This window comes from Podarcis muralis, chromosome 10 (genome assembly GCF_964188315.1).
Source record: "Podarcis muralis chromosome 10, rPodMur119.hap1.1, whole genome shotgun sequence".
In the NCBI taxonomy this organism is placed as follows: domain Eukaryota; kingdom Metazoa; phylum Chordata; class Lepidosauria; order Squamata; family Lacertidae; genus Podarcis; species Podarcis muralis.
In genome coordinates, this window is record NC_135664.1 from 58,576,677 (window position 1) to 58,603,009 (window position 26,333).

The following is a 26,333-nucleotide window of genomic DNA, read 5'->3' on the forward strand; positions in this document are numbered from 1 at the left end:
CAAATAAACAGCTGCATTAGTGTTTTGTATTGTCTCATTTTTTAATGTTAAATATTTGTACAGCTCATGCATTCCTTCATCCAGTGCTTCCTGCAGTTGGACTCCCAACAAGACTCCCAACAACTCCCAACAAGAAATTAATAGTTCTCAGATATTATTTGAGACTGAAAAGACAACCATGTCACCCTTCTGCTTGTCCTGTTCCTTGTCAACCAGCCTTGTGCTTTTCATTAGTGCAAACCTGGAAACTCTTTTTTGAAACTATTGGCAAATATTTATGAACGGGTCATTTTCTGGTTGAAGAACCTTTTCTTCGTCATATTAGGACATTTTTTTATAGCCGCTTTTTTTTAAAGAGGATTAATCCACATTAATTTATACTTAGACAGTTTTAATTCATGCAGAACAGTTTAAAAAAATTGCTAAGAATTAGACTCTTGAGTGTTTTGCAAGTGGCCCATAAAATAGTTTCCAACTTGCTTGATACGTAGGAGTCGCCCATCAAGGCTAGAGATACAAGTGTATTAAGACTGTCTTGATCTGATAAGCTTTCCAAGGAACAAGAGTTGCAAAGCCACATGCTGAGTCCCACAATCTCTGTAAATCACAGTTGCTATATTTAAAATGTTCTGTTAGATTCGTATTAAACATGGTTGTGAGGTGGGGAAAATGGATAAAATCTAATGTAGACCTAATTAAAGTTTTAATTAGCGAGCTACTCCCCTGATAGTGTAATGTATAGGATGTATCTCCAGCTACAGCGATTATGAAATAGTATGCGTAGGTGAAATTCTGTTTTATGGTTTTTCACTTAAGTGTAAAAGAAGGTTTTTCTGTTAAAGATATCGTATGTGTCTGAGTTCATGGGAAAGAGCACCATCTTAAATGGAAATAAAGTGTTGTTTTTCAAAACTCAGTAGCCATGATGGTGTGGGTTGGGCAGGATACTATTTATCTCTTTTCTACCAAAAGTAACTAGCTTTTCATTTTGTATATTTTGTGTCCTTCTGAAACACTGTTCCATATTAAAACCACAGAAGTTCCATAGTAAACATTCAAGTTGGTTTATAAATAAAAATATACAATGTAATGAATACTTTAAAATGTGGATGGGAATACATGAGCCAAGAAAGTGCAGTTCTAATCTTGAACTTTCAGAACAAGGTAAGGTAAGCCAAGTAAAGAACAACGAATTGTATCCATTGCTGAGCTAGTGGAGATCCACTGGTGTAGCAAGACCTGTGTTTCCTTCCCCCCTGCACCCCCCTAAAGTCTGCCCCGGAGGAGCCCCTAACCCCCAAGAGCTGAGTTTGAGGGTCCACAAAGGGAACAGGAAAGAAAGAAGTTATGTTGCACTCACGGAATTCCCTAGCATTGGATACATCCCATCGGCTGAAAAACCAATTCCCAAAGAAATTGTTGGGGAGCAAAACTTTGGTGAGAAGTTATGAGAAACTATAATTAATAATGCTGGCAGTCTTGTGTAAAAGCATCTGACTCCTTGTGCTCTATAGTTTAATCCACCAACTCTGAAAAATGGCAGCCGTGGTGTCATGAGAATGCACTCAATCTCTGTTGCAATGACAAAAGAAATGGATATTTAAGTAACACTTTTTATACTGATTACAGAAGGCAAACCAATAAATACTGTATGATACAGCATGTTTATGAACAAGACGAACGCCTCGCAAGACGGAAAACCCGCTAGACGAAAGGGTTTTCCGTTTTGGAGGCGCTTCGCAAAACGAATTTCCCTATGGGTTTGCTTCGCAAGACGAAAGCCCATAGGGAAATCTCCAGGACAGGGCGTCTTGCCCACTGTCCTCGGACCTCCTCCCGCCACCCGGCTTCGGAACGAAGCTCCGATTCCGGGCGGCGGGGCGGGGACGCCTCCTCCCGCCGCCCGGCATCGGAACCAAGCTCCGATGCCGGGCGGGGGGGCGGGAAGCCTGGGCGCGCTGATCTCAGCGCGCGCAGGCTTCGGCATGCTGGCAACTCTCCGCAAGCAGCGGGAGCGCTCCCGCTGCTTGCGGAGAGGTCCGCAAGCCTGTCCAGGACAGCTTTTGAAGGGGGGGGAGAAGCAAAGACTTTCACCCCCTGCCCGCCTTCAGAAGAGGTCCAGGACCTCTTCTGAAGGCGGGCGGGGGGCGAAAGTCTTTGCTCCCCCCTGCCTGCCTTCAAAAGCCATCCGGGACAGCGGAGAAACGCGCTGCCTTTCTCCGCTCTCCCGGGAAGGCAGGCAGGGGGGAGCAAAGACTTTCGCCCCCGCCCGCCTTCAGAAGAGGTCAAGGACCTCTTCTGAAGGCGGGCGGGGGGCGAAAATCTTTGTCCCCCCTGCCTGCCTTCCCAGGGGCTTTTAAATCGCCCCGGACAGCGGAGAAGTCCTCCGCTGTCCCGGGCGATTTTAAAATGCCGCCCGCCAGCATTTTAAGATTGCCCCGGACAGCGGAGAAGTCCTCCGCTGTCCCGGGTTTTTTTAAAATGCTGGGGGTGGGAAGAAAAGCCCTTGTCCCCTAGCCTTCAGAAGAGGTCCGGGGACAGACTGTCCCTGGACCTGGTCTGAAGGCGGTTTCCCTAGGAACGCATTAATTGATTTTCAATGCATTCCTATGGGAAACCGTGCATCGCAAGTCGAAAAACTCGCAAGACGAAGAGACTTGCGGAACGAATTAATTTCGTCTTGCGAGGCACCACTGTACCAGTAACAAACGACAGTGGTTGCATTCAGGCATCATATTCCATATCCTTCAAAATATGGCTTGAGTACTCCCCTCTCTCATACATTCAACTTAATATAATATTTTCATTAATATAATATAAATTAATGACTAGATAAATAAATAATATTACAATATAATTTCTGCATTGGGTGTTTGTTTTAGGAGCCCGGTAGCATTGGAACTGAGGTTAAACACAGTCTGAGGTGCATAAGTACATCAGCCTGTCTTCATTTGCTAGCACCAGTGGAGACTTCTTCACCTTCTTAGAGGGACATAAGTAGGACGCAGCTTAAAGGTCAGGACGTGAATAAAACCAGGGAAAGATTTAACTGCAAGCACTTTCTGCTGAAGGGGATGTGGTGGGGAAAGTCTTTCGCCCTGTGCTAAAAGGAATTACCTCATTTTGAGATTTGGATGCTTGGGGAGCAGCAGGATCAATAACTCCAGTTGGGGCATTGTGTTGATCTCCTCTTGATTCCTGAACCGCTTTACATTTCCCATGTCGGGAACCCAGACGTTTTCGGTAACAATTCCTTCCTGTTGCTTGCATGGTTCTGCTAGAAAGGCAAGAATTCTCTCTAAACTGTGGAGTTGGAGTCTCTCTGGGGTGCTTTAACTAAATAAAAGCTCAGTGTCTACAGGCCATCAGTCTTATTCTGTCCCTCATTCACCACTCCCATCACCCACCCACCCTCAAACTAATCAACCTGGCACTGGGCGCTTTGAAATGTTTACTGAGAAAACAGTTCTGTTTTGACAGACAGCAATTACAGCACCTGGGCTTAAAGCAGATTTTACAGCTCTTTTGGGGATGCTTTATGAATAGTCACCGTGAGGTCGGTGCAGATTTGTGCAAACAAGCTTTGAGGCAGAAATGGAGCCCCATTCTCTTAGCTACACACAACGCTTTATCTCACACACATCCCTTCTGGGAGAATCCTCATTTTCTCAGAATAACTGGAACCATCTTAAAGCTACTCCATACTCTCCATGTAAAGAGAACCTGTAATGGGAAACAACCTTAGGCTACCCTGCATCTGGGTGGTTTTGTTTTTAACCACTTTTTTAGAGCCCATATTACTTCGTTTCAGTACTTGTGACTTGTTGGACTAAAACCTATTTTGACTCTGACATAACTCCTAAAATGGAAATTCTGTAATAATCTTGTTGTCTAATCCGTTTTACATGTTGAATCTGAAAGGTAGATTGAGGTATGCAGAAGCCTTTTTAAAAACTGTTTTTTATTGCAAAGCAGTTGCTTGCCCAGGCTCACTGTCAATTCTAGGATCTGCCCTGTTTTTGTTCTACACAGTTGTTACAGAGGGAGTCTATTAGTCATAACAATCAAATGAACTTCCATATGCCAAGACAGTGTAACTCTGAATACTTGGGTCAAGCAGCAGAAGAGGGCTGTTGCCTCAATGCCCAGTTTGAGGGCTTATTTATGCATCTGACTGACTGCTAATGGAAACTGGATGTTAGAAGAGATGGATTATTGGTCTGAACCAGCAGGCCTTTTTATATTCCTCTGAAGGAGTTTTTTTATTTGATTTTGTTTAAGGCTATTTATAGAATGGCTGCACTTTCTCAGTCTTCTGTCCCACGCAGGTTATCTGAAAACTTGGCTCCTGTCATTAAAAGCCTTCTCAGTCATTTCCCCCCTCGCTGCATTAACTTCATTTCTTAAAATGTTTCCAGCTTTGGAAAGCTTGGGTTTCAAAATCTTCGCTCTCCCAGCTACATTTCAGTGTTTGTCATAATGTTCACAGTTCTTTGTAATAAGATCATTCAGGTTATCTTTATTGCCCCTCTGAACTTCATTCTTGGTTTCAAGAATTTGTTCACTCTATTTTTAAGTTAGCCTCAGAGTTTTTCCACAGTGATGTCCAGGACAGAAAATGTCAACGGCAGATCTGTGTGAAAAGGTGCCTGTTTCTGTCAAGCAGTTACTGCTTTTCTCCCCTCAGCTCGACCTCTGCTTTGAGCATGCATTGGCCTCTGTCTGTGTCTTCAGGAAGGAGAAGGGCTTTGGCCTATATTTGAGAACACTGTTCTCTCTAAGGAACTTGGCAGTTCTGGAACCACATGAAAGCTATTAGCATCAATCCCCTAGGTAGGGTTTGTGGTGAACTTTGACTGCTGTAATGACTTCTGTATTACAACAAAGGCAACATTTTTGTAACATGCTTCTAATCTTTGATAGTTGAGAAGAGGAGCAGAGACCACGTGCTGCTGCTTTTAACATCCCTGTCAGTTGCTGGTTACAACTAACCTACAAAGGCTATAAAGTATGTGAAATATTTGCCTCAAACTGTGCCACCTACAATAAAGGAGTGGTACATTCATGAAATTTGTTTAGGGTTTCATTAAAATTGCGTTAAGGTTAACCCCCACTTTAAAGAAAGTAGGGGAGAAACATTCCACATCCAACATACTGAGGGGATTTAAAGGCCCCCAATATACTCTCAGTGTAAATAACTACTATATGTGCTATGTACCATATGTACATATGTGCATATATGTACTATATGCAGCAATTAAGATGAGATGTAACCCCAAATAGTATTGTAGGGGTTTTATTCATATATAAAGTTGATTTTCAGTTTGGGGGAAGGAATCATCAGGGATTTGAGACCCCATTGGGCATCATTATCAACTCCATAAATAATCTCTGTACTATAAACCGTAATCTCTTAATACAATTTTATTTTTACATTAAACTGGAATCATTATCAAATGCATTGCATTTGAATCAGCATATAAGTAAGGTGTTTTGGGTCTATCTTTTTTGCAAGCATAAGGTAGTTGAACTAGCAAGCCTAGACTTAGCTAAAAGGTAAAGGACCCCATTCAGTAAATATTATTGTCCTTCTATGGCTTTGAACGATATGCAGCGTTGGTCAGCATTGGTAGCAATCACTTAGCAAAGAATTGTGAAATATAGCCTTTGTGAAAAATATAATGGTTTGTGTAATGATCAGAAACCTGGGTTACTGTCAAAATATGTTCCTGTATTGATTTATAGGTGATGGAGATTAGTCTTAAAAAGTCAAATTCATAGCAGCTTTGTGATCTGTGCAGCCAGACCATTCCTTATTCTTAAATTAGTATAAAAAGCATACCAGTCTCTTTCATTTAATGGGGAAAATAACAGATCTAGAACAGGGAGAACATCGAGCATGTTAAGAAGTTTACTCCATCACTTTGGGGCCACCGTAGTTACCTCTGAAACTGAAATTTAGCAGCTCACTGGTGAGCAGAGGCCGGCAACAAGAAGCACTGGTAGGGCTGAGATCTATTGTTTCTAAGTGGTTGCAGGGCTGTCCAGGTGTCCTGATTTAAAAGCTGCTCCTTGAGACAGGAAATTGTATCTTGTTCTGAGGTTTACTGTAATAAAGTACATAGTCCTGAGGGATGGCGCTGCTGGGTCCATGAATCACTTTATGGGCAGGCTGCTCTGACCTCGGCCCAGTGATTTATTCATATCATTCCACAGCAGGAATGGGAGAAATGTGACCAGCAAATGGTCTTGCTCCATGGATGAGCCTTTAACTAGGAGACCAATATATATCCTTGAAGCCAGATCCAAGATGCCTTTGCAGTATGCCTTGGGAATCTGTTAACAGGGGAATTCCTCAGATTTCCTGAATGTGCTTTGTGATCTGTCGAGATCTGAATGGCTTGCTTAAAAAAAGTAAAGGCTACAGACTGCTGTAAACACACTTAACTAGGGAGTTAAGCCTTAGGACTGATTTCTTAGTTAACTTACACAGGGTTGTATTGTTAGAGAAAAATCAGTACATTTCAAGTGCAGGGCTCCCAGTAATTCACTCTCAACTTATATTTCTGCCCAGGAATTATTTTGCACAATGCTTGTGCTGCTACTGTTTTGTACAAGTCGAATAATGTGATGGTAAACCAGTAAAGGAATATCACATTTGGACCAGCATCCTTTAGTTAAATAATGTGAAAGGTAGTACTTAGGAAGAGAACTACAGTACAGTGGTACCTCGGGTTAAGAACTTAATTCGTTCCTGAGGTCCGTTCTGAACCTGAAACTGTTCTTAACGTGAGGTACCACTTTAGCTAATGGGGCCTCCTGCTGCCGCCGTGCCGCCACCGCACAAATTTCTGTTCTCATCCTGAAGCAAAGTTCTTAACCTGAGGTACTATTTCTGGGTTAGTAGAGTCTGTAACCTGAAGGGTCTGTAACCCGAGGTACCACTGTACCAGCTGACAGCTTGCATGTTTATATCGTGGAAATAGGAACAATCTTTTTTTTTTATTAAAAAAAAATGACAAAAGTTGGCCTGAATCATTAGACACTGTGTTGGGGATATAGTGACTAAGGTGCTGGGGTTGCGATTAAGGCATTCATTATCTCTTGTCTTAGCCCTGAGCAGTGATTCTATAGTCTGAGAATCTTGAAAGAAGAATGAGGATCAAAACATTGTAACTATGGGAAAGCAAATATTGATTTATTTTATATTATACAGAATTTCTACAGAGATGTTGAGAATAAAAGCTGAGTCATGTGACCACATCATTACCTTTATTGTGGGGAATTTTTCTACTTAAGGCCTAGCTGCATATTGTACGGGGGGGAGGTGGAGTAGTTTGAAGTGTATTGAGTTCACACCTTGAACTAAGGACTGATTGCAAACTTCTACACAGACGATTTGGGTTTATATTATCCATTTAGAATGCAGGTAGAGGTGGATAATTTGCAATTTGGAGAGGTCTCCCAGGCCTGGCTCCTGTTTTGACAGCCCCTTCAGCAAAGCATCCTCCAGTGGCCTCTCTTCTGTGTCATGGGGACACAGGCAGACACAGGCTGGAGGTAACAGCAAACTGCACCAGCCACACCCCAATAAGTGGTAGGTGGCTGTGTCTGGGAGCCACCTTCATTTAAATTTCCCACATAACACCACTCTTGGTCATTGCATTGATCTAGCAGCTTGGCATTCATATGACAATCATTTTTAAAAGCATGGTTTTAAGGGGGGACTTGGGGCAGGTGGCAGTAATAAACTTAAAAACTTGACCAGGTACAATTAGATGTTGTTGAATGTACGTGCAATTAAGCCATTCTCCTGTTCTTTTTCAGGCAAGAAGCCCTTCTAGCTGCCATTAGTGAAAAAGATGCCAATATTGCTCTGCTGGAGCTGTCGTCCTCCAAGAAAAAAACCCAAGATGAAGTAGCTGCACTTAAACGAGAGAAAGACCGCTTGGTGCAACAGCTGAAGCAACAGGTATGAGAATATTGTTTGATTCAATATGTGAGTCTGCCATGCAATTTGCAGCTTGCCTTAGGCAAATCCCCTCGGCTACTACCTACTTCCTCACATGTCATGCCTTCCCCAAACTGAAAGCTACAACAGCACTTTAATATTTTTTCCAGCTATGAGGGCTGACTCTCTTACTTTCTCAAAAAGAGAAAACGCCAAAGGTTAAAGGCAACCAGTTTCTGGTGGGGTTAGGAATCTCTCCTATAAATAGTTACGTGCAAGACTGAAGTAAGTCCTACACATTAAAAATCGTTGATCATTCTATTTTTCTATGATATGAAACAAGTGCCTGGAGTCCACTTGGGCTGTATGAGGACTAATAAACTGAAAGCTAAATCCAAATAAGACAGAGCTGCTCTGTGTGAATGGCCTGTCAATCCAGACAAAGTAGCATTGATCTTGTTCTGGATGGAATCTCAGTCCATGTTACAGCTTGGGCTGGATTAAAATGGGTTTAGATAAGCAGTTTATTCCATGTGTGCCTGGGACTGAATAGGAGCATCGTGTCTGTAAGTGACAGCTTAGCTTCCATGGAGGAATAAGAAAGTGCTTATTACCTGTAGTAACTCTAGGAACATCAGAAACCCAGCCTTATTTTCTGTAAGAAGTCCCACAAGTTATTTTGAGAGAGTTATAGGCATGCAGGCCTATTATTAAGATGCTATCCTAGATTAGTAGATAACAAAGCTTATTGTCAGAAAAATTCATGTACAATTTATGAGACATATGCTCTCTTCCTCCTTTTTCTAGCTAACACAAACATGGGAGAACTGTTTGAAGGAAAATTGATACTTCTGAAAAGCTATAGAAGTCGCTTAAACTATTCTTGGTGATTTTTAGCTAAGTAATTCATTTGCCAGATAGTTAGCAGCAACTCCCATCTTTGGACAGCCACTTTTGGGCCCCCAGCCATCACCACCACCACCACCATTTACTTCACTTTCACTCCTATTACAACTAAATTACTCTGTTGCCAAAGACAGCAAATTGGAGCCAAAAAGCCTTTCCACCAAAGGTTTCTTCTGAAGCACCGGTACTCTGGTAGCAGTGGTTTTTCACTTAACATTTAATATTGAAATAAAATGTTTAATGTTTGCTCAATTAAGTTCTTTTTCCGATAGTTAAAACCAACATTAAAACAGGTCAGAAATCAACTTTACAGTTTTTGTAATATTCAGCTTTACTGGAAGAGTAATAAATACTGTCACTTTGCAGCAAGATGGCCATTCACCAACAAAAGTCTTTGATACACAGACTTTAATGTAAAATACATATTTTCATTTCACCATGCTGATAAAATGCTTCTTGGCATTTGACATTTGACATCCATCCTCAACAATATGAGGAGAGGAAAGAATTCTAGTATTATGAGAATCTATGATCCTGCAGGCTTGATGCAAAAACCCAAGTAAAAGCCTTGAGAGTATTTTCCTATCATGAGCTTCTTAGGTTTTTATCCTGAAGAATGTGAGATTTGTAACTCTCACAGAAAATACTTTTTAATAAACAGGTGTCTCCTGAAAACCTCCTTTTATGTGGTGTTTTTGGCTGCCCTTCTATCAGTTGAATAACCTGTTCAGCATAGCATTATAGTTCCATTTTTATAGATTGAAGAACAGCTAAATTCCAAATCATATACGTAGTAGGTAACTTTCTAAACCCCTTAAAGCATTTTGTAAGCATCAGTATCATTCTGCTTAATACATTCCACTTGAGATGTGGCTAACGGCAATGGGGACAGGACAAGCTCTGTCTCATTTTCTAACCACCATGAAAGCAAAAACTGAAGACATCTGTCTATGGAGGACCAACACAATATATTTTGTTGCACAAGGCAAAGTACAAGATGGCATCTCCTTCGATTCCATGTACAAAAGCCAAGTGGGCTTGCAATTGGCTCTTACATCAACACTGGTGACAGGATAACATTCTCCACCAGACCAGAAGCAGCAGACCAGATTAGAAGACCCAAGAGACAGGCCACTTGGCAACAAAGTTATTAAATAGTTTGGCAGAAATAAAAACCGAGTTCAGGTTTTTCATCTGGCAGCGTGGGCTAGGACAGCATCTAGATTCCTCTCTCAAATCCAGCTCTTTGACATCTAATTTATCTTACAACTTAGCATAGAATAAAGTTCACAAAGAAGTCAACTGGAGTTTTCCAGAAACTCTGTAGCCACACTAACCTTTGGGTTAGAGTACAGAAGCAAAATTACTCTTCTATCCCAGATGAATGGTAAGTAGCCAGTGTAACATCAACATTTTCAGAATTAGTTCTGTGAAATGTAGACTTCTTGTTATAACTTCTGTTACCCAATAGGAAGGTAGGTTCCATGTTGGAGATTCAGTTTTGCTGTGTAAAGGGGAGTTCATGCCTCATGAATCTGTTAATCTCTCCCCAGCAACCCCTAAGGAAAAAAGGCAACCAGGGATGAGAGCATATCATCTCAGAAACTGGTTAAAATATTAAGAGCCAAGAGTATTCATTAATTAAACAAATAATAAAAATTAATGAGTAAAACAATGTATTTCTCAAACTATGAACAATGTAAAGTGTGGATCATGAACAAACTTAATTTTTGCAAAAAAACACAACAAAACTAGAAAACTCAGTATGGTAGCAGCAGAAGGAAATTAACTCATAACATGACTAGCCTCTGCAAGAGTGTTTCAGTCATCAGAATGCATACAAAAAGTTTGATTGAACAACTTAGATTCAGCAACTAAATAATGACTACCTATTTTGTAGCATTCTGTGATGATTCCTTCAGTTTCCCTATTTGCATTCCTCACACAGTATCAGATTCCCACCCACTCAACTAGCAAATTGGTTACTGTTAAAGAGAAGGGAAGAGTTTTGGCAAAGACATTCTGGTTCTTTAATTTCTCTGTGTGCTTGTGTTTAACTTTGGATGAGGAGAAGTATTTCAGAAAGAGGATATGGTATTAGTGTTGTTTTAATTTAAAGTTCCTAGTCTTTTAGTAGCAGGAATGGGTTTTAATATAGAGACAAATTCATAGCAAAATGCTTAGCATTGACCAGGCCATTCCAGTAAACTGAGCTGCCTGTTCCAGATTGACTTTCAGTGTTCATGCTGTATTTCCTGTATCACTGAAAGGATGAAGTGCAACTGTCACCATATATTCTGGCCACAGTTTAACTACCCCCTCCCAGTAATTTTTCTTAACTGGTTCCTGGTGCCATACTGGTTGTGGGGGCTCTGTTTGGAGTTGGGAGGGTGAGTAGCATAGCTTCTGGAAAGCAGTACTGTTTAACAAAGTCCAGATGTGCTGATGAGTGCAAGCTGGTACACTTGGATTAGAAGTTATAGTTGAGCCCTGCTATATGTGTGGTGAGGCACTCATTGTGGAATTAATGTAAATCTAAATAACTTGGCCTGCTTATGTACAGTTTATCTACCAGATATGTGTCACAACATAGTTCTCAAATCATTAGATGCTGATTATAGTTTATCACCATGTAAAGTGCTGGTCTGCAGCTTAGCTTTGTCAGTAGAAGCCATGGGGAGATAGATTTTCCTGTGATGTCTTTAGTACTTTAGATTTCTGAGGTTTCCCAGCAGAAGCTCTTCAAGACAAAAGCTGTCACTTGCCCCTATCTGCATGCTAGTTGATATTTAAAGAATTCTCGTAGCAGTGAGGCAAGCCTTTCTTAGGAAGGGATGTAGAACACAAGCACACTGATGAATCAACCCCAATGAATCACAGCCAGTGTGGTGTAATGGTTAAGAGCGGTAGTCTCGTAATCTGGGGAACCGGGTTCGCGTCTCCGCTCCTCCACATGCAGCTGCTGGGTGACCTTGGGCCAGTCACACTTCTCTGAAGTCTCTCAGCCCCACTCACCTCACAGAGTGTTTGTTGTGGGGGAGGAAGGGAAAGGAGAATGTTAGCTGCTTTGAGACTCCTTAAAGGGAGTGAAAGGCGGGATATCAAATCCAAACTCTTCTTCCTCTTCTTCAATGGATGTGTTTGGGGCAATAATAGTATATAATAATAATAATTTATTATTTATACCCCACCCATCTGGCTGGGTTTCCCCAGCCACTCTGGGCAGCTTCCAACACAAGGGTTGAGCATCCATAGCTTGAGGACATCTGGACCTCCCCAAAGAGTATATTGCTTACTCCAAGTTTCAAATGATGGAACTTCTCATAAGCAATATTAGCATAGGTTCAAAACATAATCCCTAATATGAACAATGGCAATGGAAAATAAGAATATAACTGCACTGTTTTTAGGCAGATGGCAATTGATCTTATAGGGGGAGATGGTCTGGCTTCAGAAAACAGTCTCCAACTCAGAAGAGCTTCACCAAAAAGAACTTCAACTCTCTGCTGCCAATAAGGTTTTTCTGTCTCATATTTGACTTGCGAGCACCACCTGTGCTCTCTTAGTCTATGTTTTCACACCATTAACTTTAAGTCTTTTATAAAAAGTTTTTTTTTTAAAGTCAACAAAGTTACAGACAGGACAGCTGGAAGTAACTGTACCAATGACCAGGGCTGATCTATTTTTCAACAGTTGAATCAATCATTACATATAGCCACTGTCTAAAGCAGTGGTTATTTTCCTATAGAGTAGTGTGTTGTGGCACCCTGGGGTGCCTTGAATGATGGTTGGGGTGCTGCAGGCAATACTGGCTTTTGCCCTCTTTCCTTCCCTCCCTCCTTTGATGCCCTCTCACGTGTCTGCCTCCCAAAGGCTTGCACAGCTGTTTGTTGCTGCAGCCCTGACTGCAAGCTCCATGGGTGAATGTTGCCTCTGGGGCTGGCCAGGGGTCGCTGGTTGCCAGGAACCGAGGTAACCTCAGAGTAAGCAAGCAAGCAAGCAGGTGAGGGAGCCCAGCCAGCCAGTCTTCCAGACAAGTCCCAGGCCCCTATGAGACCGTGTGAAGAGGCATCTCTTTGGGGCGGGGGTGGGGGGTAGATCACAGACCAGGGACTGCAGCAGTAGCTGCCCAGAGGACTCTCAAGGAGAGGGGGCTGAGGGAACACTCCACAAGGAAGGGTGTATGCAAAAGGGTGAGAGGCTGCCAGCTCTGCAGGAAAGGGGTGACATAACTGGGCTCCTGAGCCCCACAGGGGTGCCACTGAAAGCATGTAGTGGACTCAAAAAGGTTGAAAACCTATGCTCTCTAGAGGTTTTTTTGAACCCATTCATCTCTGTGATTTCAGTTTATTTTAGCTGCTGTGCTTTGTTTTTGTTTGACTGGCTTTTAATTCCTGCCCCCCAAATCTGATAAATATATAATAAGTAATGAAAATTATGTATAGCATTTGAGTGACCAATTCTCAATAGTTCTTACAACAATCATGTAAATGAGGTTAGTATTATCCCCTCATTTGCAGGTGTGCTGAGCCAGAAAATATACTGGTTTGTCTTAAGGTCAATTAGTTAGTTCATGGTAGAGGTGAGATTTGAATCACAGACTTCCAGATTCACAATTAATTTATTTTGCTATTATGCTTACATTGCCATATAAACAATAGACAGTCAATTGGTAGGCAAAAAAGTGTAACATTAACATTTAGTCCAAGTTTTCAGTCTGTTGCCTTGCATTGTCACCATCACAATGAAATTCTTTTCTTAGATGATGCAGACAGAACTTTAAATGTGACGGTTGCCTTTCCAAAGTATGTTAATCTCCCCCACATGTTGGAGCTGTGGTTGCTTCTACCCTGAATTCATTCTTGTGGCTAACAAAATGAGATCATAGAATCAGCACAATTCTGAATCTCCAAAAGACTAAGAGAGATTAATTAAGGTAGTACAGAGGATATAGCAGAATTCTCATGAAAACTAGGTGCTTTCATTGTTTCTGTACAAAGTTTAGAGTTACCTATTTACTTAAACTTTTTATGCTTGTTTGTTTGTTTGTAGTGTCTTGAAGGAATGTGTCTGGGGTGTTTTGTAGATTTTTAAAAATAGTTTATTTTATGTACTATCCAGCTCTGGTATTGGTACTGATGTAGAGTGGGCTATAAATCTAAATAAATAAGTATATATCAGATTGCTGTCTTCCCTACCCTTTGCCTGCCCAGTCTCATACAATATCTATCCTCTTTATATTTCGTGCTGAAATCAGAATCTTACATTTCTGCCAACTTCTGAAGTTAAAACTGTTTTTTTTAAAAATAAATTTAAAAAAAAATCCTTATATGTATGCATAGTTAAAATGGGAAGGCTGTGCTCTGTGTGGAAGCAATAAGTAGCATGAGGCTTTTTAAAATCCATGTTGCCCATTTCTGCATCCCAAAAGGAAGCAGATTGGGTTTCAACAAGTTGTGCTTGACTGGAGATTGAAGAATCCATTGTCTGGGAGTCCTAGGGAAATCTGGATTCAGATCAGCTCCCTTTTAACCATCTGTTCCATCTTTCTCCTCCATTATTTCCAGATGTTTAAACTACTACAAAATTCTGATATAACTTTTGTTTCCTCTTCCACTCTCTATAATCAAACCTGACGTCCTTCACATTATAGGTCTTCTGTCTTTTATGATACTGTGGGGATTTTATAAACTTTTGGCTTTCCTGATCCTTCTCAGGACCCCCAGTTACTAGTAAATCAGCCAAGACTTCTGGCCTTTTTCTGTTAGCTCCTTCATTCCCACCTCTTCTTTTGCTTCTGTCTATGATTTGTGATACTCCTTCAGCTGGCTTGCTGGCCTTAGAATGACACTATCATCAAGGACATAAGACATAAGGCTGAGTACGGTAAATGATTTAGGTTTTTCTTGTTCAGGGGAGGTTGTTCACCACACCACACACCAGATACAGTGGGCAGTTCTAATCAGAGAATGCTTCAACACTATTTTCCATGTCCTTTGCTTGTATATGCTGTCAGTGTTGTATAAAAGCCAGTTCCAAGGGCTCCATCACACCTCAGTGTAACACTAAGAAATTTAATCCAAATTGGGATGGCTCTCAATCATATCTGTGCAACAGAGTAAAATAAGGGAAATCTGGGACACAATTGGGACTGGGAGATAAAAATTGTAGCTTGCCTCCGGTACTAGCACTAAGGGTCCTTCTATATGGGGATTTTCCTCTTGTCCTACCTATGGTAATGATGGGCATTAGGAAGGGAGCAATGTTTCTTAGGTATACTGTAATAGCTTTCCCCTTGCTTCCCTCTCAGACTCAAACTAAGATATGTATTCAGGAAAGAGGTGGGTAAGGATGAAGGGAATGCCTGAGAACAAGTGACTTTCAAAAGACCACATATCCTCTCCACAAAATGTTACAGACAATTAACTGGTATAGAATAAATAAGAGATTGGCACTAAATGAAAGTCATTTACCAGTACAAATGTCCACAAGACATTTACTAGTCATCTACTGTTCAAATTGTATAGTAACCCTTTTATTATATACAAGTGACAGAGAAGGTGGCCGGGAATTATCTGTGCCTCTTTGTGTGACTATATATATGGTCACCATGTAAATGGACACTCAGCCAATGAACAAGATATGCTAATAGTATAGATGAGGAATGGAGAACCTGTTGGACCCCAACTCCCATCAAGCCCAGCCAGCACAGCCAGTAGTCCAAGATGATGGGAGTTGTAGTTGAACAACATCTGGAGGGCCACAAGTTCCCCATCCCTGGTGTAATTTAGCTAAGCTATTTTGTTTGTAGCCTTCCCTCAGTAATTGTATGGAAAAAAAAATTCTGCCAGTTTGTGTCTTATGTGTATGCGTTGTTCTGCCTTGTGTTAAGCTGCAATTATATACAAGTGACAGAGAAGGTGGCCGGGAATTATCTGTGCCTCTTTGTGTGACTATATATATGGTCACCATGTAAATGGACACTCAGCCAATGAACAAGATATGCTAATAGTATAGATGAGGAATGGAGAACCTGTTGGACCCCAACTCCCATCAAGCCCAGCCAGCACAGCCAGTAGTCCAAGATGATGGGAGTTGTAGTTGAACAACATCTGGAGGGCCACAAGTTCCCCATCCCTGGTGTAATTTAGCTAAGCTATTTTGTTTGTAGCCTTCCCTCAGTAATTGTATGGAAAAAAAAATTCTGCCAGTTTGTGTCTTATGTGTATGCGTTGTTCTGCCTTGTGTTAAGCTGCAAGAACTAGCAATTTTAAGAAAATACCTTTAAAATTTAAGGACATGTGCAAGCATATGTACTTCCAAGTTGTAAAGCCACTGTTGAAGGAAAGGTACTTGTCATGAGCAACCGTGTCTACTCAGATCCAGCTTAGGGAAACCTGTTCCTATGTGTTTGAGGCAGAAGCTGGCTGTGCATGGTGTATATTTGTAAAAGTTGTGGTGTAAAAAGCTTGTGTGTGTGTGTGTGTGTGTGTGTGTGTGTGTGTGTTTTACGTACCAAGCAAATGTGAAACACAATAAAATTGCAAGCAGTGCTTTTTTGTAAAAAGTGGACAGCCCACCTGAAGTAGATCTAAGGTAGATCTGTAAGCAACCAATTTAATATGGCTGCCGCTGCCTTGCTTGCTACTCCAGAAATTAGGTTTACTTACTCCAGAAAATATTGTGAAAGCCCTTGGCAATGCTAAGGGAAGAAGTGAGGGAGGACTGTACTCCTCCTCCTCCTCCTCCTCCTCCTCCTCCTCCTCTTCTTCTTCTTCTTCTTCATCCAACTTTGATTATTACTCTGCCAAAAGTAATAGCAGGCTCAAATAGTTTTGTTTCTTTAAATAATGTTGCTATCAGCAGTGTTTATATGATGCAGACACAGGCGCATTCATGTGTGCACCCAGAACGGTTCCTAGGCTCTTGCAGACAGCCTGTGTTAAGCTGACACTGAGCAGTCCCCATCACTTTAGAATCCAGGAATTTACATCTATTGGTAAGCATTTTTTTCCCTTCCTAGGAACAGTTCCTAGAATTGGGATGGCGGGCTGGGAGGGGGATGATAGTATTTTCAGCCTACATATAACCCTTTGAAGGTGCAAGCAGATTTCTGGGTCATATGGTAACACACACAAACAAAAGCTCTGGTGAATCTGTGAGTGTTGATCACCTTAGATTTGTTGCCATTTCAGGCAGTTCAATAGCTACTGAAAGAATTCCTAGCTGCCTAAAAGAAGGTTGTATAGCTGCAATTATTGTCAAAACAGTGAGATGGCAGTGTGTGTGTGCCCTCTTACTGGAATCTGAATAATTCACCCACAAATAGATGAAAGGAGAGCCAGGCACCATCTTTTTTGGTGCAATAGAAGTGGTGATATAAAATTGTAATTGTTTGAAACTACTTCATTGAGCTTTTATGATAAATTTATTTTCACATTGCCTTTGAGAAACTATTACTTTGTCCAATGTTGCTAATGACATTGCCATTAGAGAAACTAGACTGCCCTTGAAGCTTCAACTATTGGACGTTTAAACTGCACTTTTCAAGTTTGCAAAACTGGAATGAAACCCTTCATAACTTCCATAAACTGGAATGTTGGTTAATGTGATTCTATTTTACAAATATTAGGGACATGGGTGGCGCTGTGGGTTAAACCACAGAGCCTAGGACTTGCCGATTAGAAGGTCGGCGGTTTGAATCCCTGTGACGGGGTGAGCTCCCGTTGCTCGGTCCCAGCTCCTGCCAACCTAGCAGTTCGAAAGCACGCCAAAGTGCAAGTAGATAAATAGGGACCGCTCCAGCGGAAAGGTAAACGGCGTTTCTGTGCGCTGCTCTGGTTCGCCAGAAGTGGCTTAGTCATGCTGGCCACATGACCCGGAAGCTGTATGCCAGCTCCCTTGGCCAATAAAGCGAGATGAGCACCACAACCCCAGAGTCGGTCACGACTGGACCTAATGGTCAGGGGTCCTTTCACCTTTATTTTACAAATGGATGGTAAATCTTGACCTAAACCAAACTTGTGGTGCGCTGAACCAAATGTACATGTATTTTGCCTGTAAGGTATTTAATAAACCCACTGTTTTTGTAGTCACAAGAAGTAAAACTTAAGGGCTCATCCAGGCTTCCTTTTGTGCCATTTTTCTAGAGATCTCCAGGTTTTAAAGTTGCCTGGAAAGCTCAGCGCCAAAGAAAGTCTGGATGAGCCCTAGGTTCTTGGGACAGTCCAGTCCACACATAGCTCATCAGCTGCATGGATGATAAACTGTGTTTGAAGTGGCTTGTTCCAAACTGTGCAGAGGAAGGAGCATCCAGCACTCTTCCATCAGGCCTAGAGGCAGTTCCAGCTGATAGTCCCTGTTAACATCTGTTGTTGATGAGACAAAACCAGGGTTAGGGAAATTGGTATATAGGCTGGAAACAGCTTTGGTGGATAGGCACAGCAGAATGGATCACAGGGTGATGGGTGCAGCACCTGATTTAGGGTGGTGCAGGTGATCCCCCCACCCCGGGCACTGAGCCAAGGGAGTGCAAAATACTACTACTAATATTTTTTTTAATACCCTTTGTTTTTAAGCACCAAATGTTTGTTCTTGCTTAGGGCACCATATTACCAAAGTCCGCACCTGGATGGGTGAAAACTAAAAGCATTGTACATAAATTGTATTGTACATAATTTGGAAGCACAATGTTCCTAGTATGTATATGAAGCTAATTATATTTCGTAAGCTGCCTTACAGAGGATTTGCCTTGTAAGGCAGCCTGTAAGTACTTCAAATAAATAAATAGAAATAAATAAATAAACTATCCAGTGGAGGTGTAATTGAACTGAGATTTATATATTTTAATCATGAATTCCCCAGCTCCCTTCAGTACCTTAGCACAGATGATATTCCTTAGGTGCCTATTAAGCAATTACTATAATTTTTTGTTCTCTTCTTACATTATTGCTTTACCTCATATTAGATGTAAATTTAGATACACGGCAGTGTAGCTGCAGCACTGGCCCATATTTTTGTATATGCTGCCTATCACTGAAGTATGTTTGACAGCTGAACTGTATCTTATAACTTCTACCTGAGAGTTGAGCTTGTACTTTTCAGTACACTTGGCAGAATAACTCATGTTTTCGATCCAAATTGCCTATTTTCATTAAAGTAATTTACTTAGTGCTAGAAAATCCAGATGAGGAAATTGAAATTATAGACAACTTTACTGACACATCATTAATTTTAGTTCTGTTTAGATCTTCTTGCCATGTGTCTTTTAGAGACTCTTACTTCAGCAGTTTATTTAAAAAAAGAAGACAAGAAAGCATCCTAGCAATTTTACAAGGTTTAAAATGTGATATTATGTGCATAAAACCAACAAAGACTTATCCTGCTATAAAACATAGGCAGTGGTAGCAGCTGCCCACTGCTGCTGCTAGGGTGAAGGGCAGGGCAAGGCATCTAACAGCAGGTGGAGCTAGGGTCACAGTAGGCAAAACACAGGTGGCACATAGACAGGCTTGATGCATAGGGAGAAGAAGTCGACAAGGGGTGAATGGGATAGAAATAGTCAGGGTAGAGACTGGGAGAGAGAATAAACAGGTTAAGAAGGGTTAGGGGGAAGCAAGCAATGTTAGAGGCTGAGTGGAGGCAGAAAGGGTGTAAGGCATGCTGCCCTGCAAAAAAAAAAATGAAGTCATTTTTTCCACAGTGTAGAAACCAAATCATCTTATCATGGTTCCCTGCCCCTGCTCCTTCTGCTGCTTCCCATCCAGTCTCTAAAGTGGCGTGTTGGCTAAGCTCCTGTCTCTCGGAACAGAACGGCAGGAGCAATGTGAGACGATGAAAGCATCCTGAATGAATTCTGAATATTCCAGGGTCACCAGTCAGAGTAAACTTAAGGAAAGTGTTTTAAAGTGTGTGTGCTCTGGATTATTGCTGGGTGTTGGTCTGGAATAAGACAGTTTGTGCACATTGTGGCAAATAATACTGTCCTGATTGACTGGGTGTTTCCAATTTCAAGGCAATAATGCAATTTGGAGAATGGGTGAGTTTTGTCACCCTTTCTGAACTTTTTTTCCCCAATGAGAAATTGCTTGGAAAAATGCATTGGGTGGTGTCTCTCCTCCTGGAGATCTAGGGGGCTGCTGTCTGAGATGGCACAGTACAGTTTATAAAAATAAGTAACATCTGGTTTCTCAAAACAATCATGAGTTTTAGGTATCCTTGTAACTTTTATTTTCCATTGTAACATTATTATTGACCGGTTAGCATAAATTAATAAAACAGCAAATACTCCATTCAAAGTTATATATTGCTTCTTTCCTTTGTTTATAAATATATTTGTATGTCAGCCTTTGGATTCTAGGTTTTGAGACTGAAATTACTTGATGTTTGTGTCATGCCACAAGTTGGGACTTCCAGTAAAATAGTTCTCATGTTTCCTTATACTGTTCTGGAGCCCTCTTGAACAGTTTTCTAAACAATGATGGCCAGAATTATTCCCCACATCACCATTCCAGTCACATATTTTGCAAGAGCGTGAAATATCACATTCCTACATTTAATGTAAAGTCGCTTGGGCTTTTTCCCAGCTGCATCTGTTTTGAAAGAATTGCTCATGGCTAACCCCTTTGGAGATGTGTGGTGTGTGATTTTGGACGTTATACCACCACATCTAAGAGTTTAAGGCAAAAGGTAGGGCAGGTGTTTTTCCCAGCTCTGTAAACAAGGACTGAAGTCTGAGAATGTTTATCACAGTGCTGTTTTTATTTCACAATGGTTAAGTGGCTGGTGATGCAACAAGCTGTAATTCAAGATCAAAAGAACACATCACTTCTGATGATTACTATGTTAGACTCCAGGAGCCTTCACAATAGACACATACAGTGGTACCTCAGTTTTCAAACAGCTTAGTTCTCAAACTACTTGGAACCCAAACACTTCAAACCCAGAAATGAGTGTTCCGGTTTTCAAACTTTTTTCAGAAGCCGAACATGCTCCGATTTGAGTGCACTGTTTTGTTTTGAGCGAGCGGCTTGGCCCCAGCAGCGACTACCACTGTGTCGTCTGCCATGTCTACCCACTATTTAACACCTTCCCTTTCCTCTGCTGGGGGTTGGGCGGCTCCTCGGAATGTAAGTGACTCCGGAGTAGGGAGACTAGGAAGTTGGCGACTCTCCCCCAATGCGCATAGAGGTGGTGTTTGGAGAGGAGCATGGGGGGGGGGGAACTATGCTGGGCAGGTTGACCTTCCCACCCCCTCGCCTTCCCTCCCTCCCCCCATCCCAAGCCCAACCCCAAGCGAGGTCCAGGTGAGGCAGTGTGGGCACTGCATTCCCGAGTGGGGTATTGGGGCACTTGGACTGCACGCAGGCTCCAGCCTGCCCAGCTCAGTGTCTAGTGGCTAGGAGCACAGCCGAGAGCAGCCACCTCCTCCTCCTTTCCACGCTCTGGTGCTGCTGCATCCCAGTGCCGCCATGCCTGGGACGCGCAGGCAGCACCACCCCAACCAGCTCATGGCTGCCGCTTTGTCATGCTGCCCAAAGTGGAGACAGAAGCCCTGGGACTCGCCAGGGTGAATGGGGAGCGTGGACAGATGCCGGAAAACATGCAGCCCCCTCCCACATCCAGTTAGCCACCTCCTTCCCCACCCGCACATGCGCTCCTGAGTTCAACACCACTCCCTAGCAACTGGCATTTAGATGTGGCATCTTTACTCTCTGATATCAGATCTTAGTCCTAGGATTTGATGGTTCTTCCTCTTCATCCCGCCCCCACGTCCAGCCACTGTCCCTCCACCCAACAAACAAATACTTCCTGCCAGAAAACCCTGGACGTTATTCCTCCCACTTGGGGGGTTCTGGCCTGTTAGGCCCGTGAGCAGCCTCTTGTCCTTATTAGCTGCCCTTTCCATTTTGCTTCCTCTTTGCTAGGTCATTCACCCTCCAGGGCTTCTTCTGGCCTTACATACATTTCAAATACCTTTTAAAAGTCTTAACATCTTACTGACTTGGCACAAGGCCTGCAAAAAAGGGATCCATCTCCATATGCTAATATTCTGTTTTGCTTATTTTACCTTTGAGCATCTCTTGTGTCGAACCAGAAAGAGTCTTAAAAGTTTGTAAGTTTGTGGGGAATTGACTTAATAGAATACTAGGCATTGGGTTATATTTGTGTTCCTGATTCAATATTACTGTCATCTTTTTATTTAATAAAAAAAAACATTACTGTTATCTTAATTTGTTTTCCTGATCACACATTTATTACACGTTCTCTGTGCCAATAAGTCTAAACCTAAGTAATCCCACCAAGCAGGTTTCATCAGTAAAGTGATAGGAAAGGTAATTTTATATAATACTACCATATTCTTATAGTTTAATTTTTTTATCAGTGATTTGCTTTTAGCAGGTATGTCGAATGGCTTATCCATACGAAAAGGGTTTTTCCCTTAGATCACTTGAAATTGGAATTAGATATTATTTCATATGATTATCTGTATATAATAGGAAATTTATACTCCAGTTCTATTGTTATCTTTAATACATTGTGTCCATCTCTTTTATAAATAAAACCCTGAAAACTCAGTATTCTTATGTTTCTTTTGCAGACTCAAAATCGCATGAAATTGATGGCAGATAACTATGAGGATGATCACCTCAAATCGTCATCTCATTCCAACCAAACTAACCATAAACCCTCCCCAGATCAGGTAAGAACCCTGCTCTTTTTCTTCTTACAGTGATCCTTTACTGGTGTGTACTGATTTGTATATCTAGGACCAGAAGCAGCTTTTCCAAAAGGGAATTAAAAAAAATGAGCTTGTTCTGATTATGACATGGATTTCCTCGCTCTGGTATAAAATTGGAATTCCTGTTAGCAAATCATTAGATTTCATTATTTCAGAAGGACTGGTCTAGCAGAGGTTTGTTGGCATATCATTCTTAGCGTAACTCAAGTGAACAGTTATTTCAGACTGCTTCTTTCTATGGAGACCTGTGTGCTCAAATCTGTGGCCTTATTGCTTGTTTGTAAGGGTGGCTGCATCCATGCGAGGAAATCCCAGCCTGTGCGCTAAATGATCATAGGCTGTTCCTGTACATGCTCAATGAAGCTTGTCCTAAAAGAGAATCAATTTACCATTTCCTATGCACAATTTAACTTCAGATGTCGCTGGCTGAACTGAGACGTGCTTGGAAACTAACAAGATGCTTAGCAAAACCCATATCCAGTGCAAGAGGACCTCCTAACTAGAAAGCTCTCGCCAGTACTGCAGCATTCACTAACTTAGTTAAAAATAAGAATAAACCTTATCTGGTTACCATCTAGCTTGCTAAGGTGAATACCTCACACATCTGCACCCTCTTGTAATTCTAAAACCAGCATAGAGGCATCCCATTTATATAAAAGTATGACTATGTTGTGCAATGATTATGGGGAGAAATGAAAAATGTGTGTTGAAAAATGCTTGAAATTGCCCACTGATGCAAAAATTATACTTCAGCCACTTCCAAAGGTGATATTAAAGTGGGGGAAAGCTTAGGGAGACTTGGTATGTTGTGTGTGCTTTCCTTTGAAGGACACAAGAAAAAAACAAAGGAGGGGTCACTCATAATTTTTCTCTCCCCACCACTTTCTATCATGCTAAGCTTTAAAATTAGAATCCAAGGGTCATCTAGTCCAACCCCTGCAATGCAGGAATCACAACTCAAGCATCCCTGACAGGTGGCCATCCAACCTCTGTTTAAAAACCACCAGGGAAGGAGAGTCCACCACCTTCCGAGGGAGTCCATTCCATTATTGAACAGCTCTTACTGTCAGAAAGTTCTTCCTAACGTTTAGTCAGAATCGTCTTTCTTATAACTTGAATCCATTGGTTCATGGTTCAGGTCCTAACCTCTGCAGCAGAGGAAAACAAGCTTGCTCCATCTTCCATGTGACAGCCCTTAAGATATTTAAGATGGTATTTATTTCAAAGTACAGCCACCAAAGGAATCATTGTATCCTGCTTTATTTATTTATTTGCCAAGGGGGCGCGTTTCTAAAACCTGCAGTAGGGAACTGAGAGTCCTGCCTGAAAGCCATTTGAGGCTATCAGTAGTTGGAAACTTTCAAGCTACTATTTGGAGATGGCAGACATAACATTTCTCATGATGGAGCAGCATTGATATTGCAGATTAAAACAATGCTCTGCAGTTCTGACTTTCCTGGGGAATAAAAGGATATTTGTTTTGCACACTGAAAGGAAGCGAAGGGGCATTTCCTTCATGTGAAATATGATTGCAGCAGAAGGTAGTGATCTTATGAGATGAAGGCAAACTGTCACATGTAGAGAAGTTCAGCCACAATTACCAATCAGATGTGCCTTCAGCATATTTTAATGTTCAGAAATTAACTAAATCACCTAAGAATACTTATAGTGATTCAGGGTATTTGAAGATAGCAGAGTAGAAGATACAAGGAATTAGTGGCTATTTTTTCTCCCACTAGAACGTTTTTCTTTTGTGTGGTTTAAATACTAATTGAGTCTTTATTTCATTCCCATGCTGCTCTGGGGCTTTTCCCCCTTGTCTTCTCTCAACCAATAGGATGAGGAGGAGGGTATTTGGGCATAGCCAATCAGATGCTCTTAGTTCAGCCATTTTGTTCAGAACGGTGAGAATCAGCTTTCTTTACCAGTAGAAAAGTTTCCCATGGTCACTCTTGCATCTTGCTTCTGTGTGATTCATGAGGTTTGGGTGTCTTTCCTTTCCCTTTCTAATGTGGCCTCTGCATGTAAATGTTTTCCTACTTATTTGTATTTTTTATTTTTTTTAATCTGTTAACTTGTTACTGTTTTGTGTCGTTGTGAGAATACACTCCCAGAGCATGTGGTTGGATTTATATGCAAGCAGCAGCATGATTCATGTTGTAAGAGGGAATGTCGCCATTATACTTTAGCAGTACAGTTTAACCATGGTAGCTAATATTTGCAATTAGAAAAAACTTTTGCTGTAAAGCTGAACAATCCAGAGGTTCTCTTTTTAAAAGTAACAAATCACTCAAATCACTTTTCTGCAGGATTTGAGCACGATGAACCATGCTGCTGATGTTGCTGCAAGATTGTTGGGTGCCCCCAGTTACCTACAATGTTTGTTAAAGCAAATGAGGATTTGGAGAAGATTAATAGTAACTTACGGGAAGAAATAGCTTTCCAACTTTTCTGCATTCTGCCTGAATTATTGTCTTGTTAAATATATTGTTGCATTGATCAGATCCTTCGTTCTAACTCAATTATGTAGGAAACCCACAGCAATTGTGATAGGGCCAAAGTTTTAATTTTACAACCTGGGAGTTGAATTGGCACTCCCTTTATTTGGGAGGGGGGAATGATTTAATTCATGCTCATTAGTGATCTCACGCCCCTTTGGAGTCTTTCTTTCACATGTCTTTGTGTTTGAGTATGGTGTTAAAACTATTCAACATGATGGTGAAGAGTAAGTATCATGCTGAAGAATGCCAGGGAGCTGGGTGAGCTGAGAGGTAAGTTAATGAGGGGGAAGAGGAATTAGCTTAGAAGGCAGGAGCAGTTCAGACTCATTTACATGGTAAAATGAAAATACTGTGGCAGATGTTGATTAAAGGAACTTCCATTTAAACACTGCATGTACAAAGAGGATAAAATTGAGGAAACATATGTGCTTCTCTGTCAACAAAGTGTTTGCTCCTGTTACTTTGGAAGACAAGAACTGACACAACAGATAAAAGGGTAATGACATCACTGGGGCTTTAGTGGTTGTTTGCAACTTATTTGCTGTGGTATAACTCCTACATTTGAAATCTTAATAAAAGAGGCAAAGGGTAGAACATGAGGGTGCAAGAAAAAGGAAGAGAATATGAATATTGGAATGGACAAGAGAGAAGATGGACCATCAGATCCACTACTGAAGTGTGAAAGTTGAAATCTTTAGATCTTTAGTATACTGATACAAAGTGTGTTGTGCCTATGCTATGTGTATTGTTTGTACAAAGAGTTTTGTCAATGGGCCCTTGCATTTGGTCAGCTTTCCAGTGCCTTGCTGTAGTCAGTATATAGTCAGGAGGAAGTACCAGCTGATGTTGAACGGCTGAGCCTGTACTAGTAAGAAACCCCTTAGCTCTTTAGGTCCTGCAGAGGCCCATCTGGGGATTGCTGTTCAATCCTGTCATCTCTCTTTGTGGTTACCATTTTTGTTATACTCCATGTGGGTAACTCATGTCCCAAGTGTTCCCTGCCAGGGCCTTGCCCTCCTCCCTCTTATGCCTAGTTATATTCCTACTTAGGGCCTTCATTCTTCCAACTTTTTCGCCATCAACCACACAGAAGCTTCTTACTCCCTTCAACAAGTCCGCCCCAACCTCATTCTCCATACCAACCACTTAGGCTTGGTAAGGTAAAGGTAAAGGTACCCCTGCCTGTACGGGCCAGTCTTGACAGACTCTAGGGTTGTGCGCCCATCTCACTCAA

At 41.5% G+C, this 26,333-nt stretch overlaps 1 protein-coding gene across 18 annotated transcripts in view; it reads left to right on the forward strand.

Moving 5' to 3' along the window:
* ERC1 (ELKS/RAB6-interacting/CAST family member 1) overlaps window positions 1-26,333 on the forward strand; it is a 153,079-nt gene that overhangs the window by 109,791 nt on the left and 16,955 nt on the right. For 10 of the 18 annotated variants that reach the window (XM_077935148.1, XM_077935155.1, XM_077935156.1 and 7 more), the window contains 2 exons: window positions 7,828-7,972; window positions 22,458-22,559. In XM_077935148.1, coding sequence (XP_077791274.1) covers window positions 7,828-7,972; window positions 22,458-22,559 — 247 coding nt within the window. Of the gene's footprint in view, window positions 1-7,827; window positions 7,973-22,457; window positions 22,560-24,435; window positions 24,503-26,333 lie in introns of all 18 variants that reach the window. The other 8 variants (XM_077935160.1, XM_028746641.2, XM_077935161.1 and 5 more) reach the window with 1 other exon arrangement.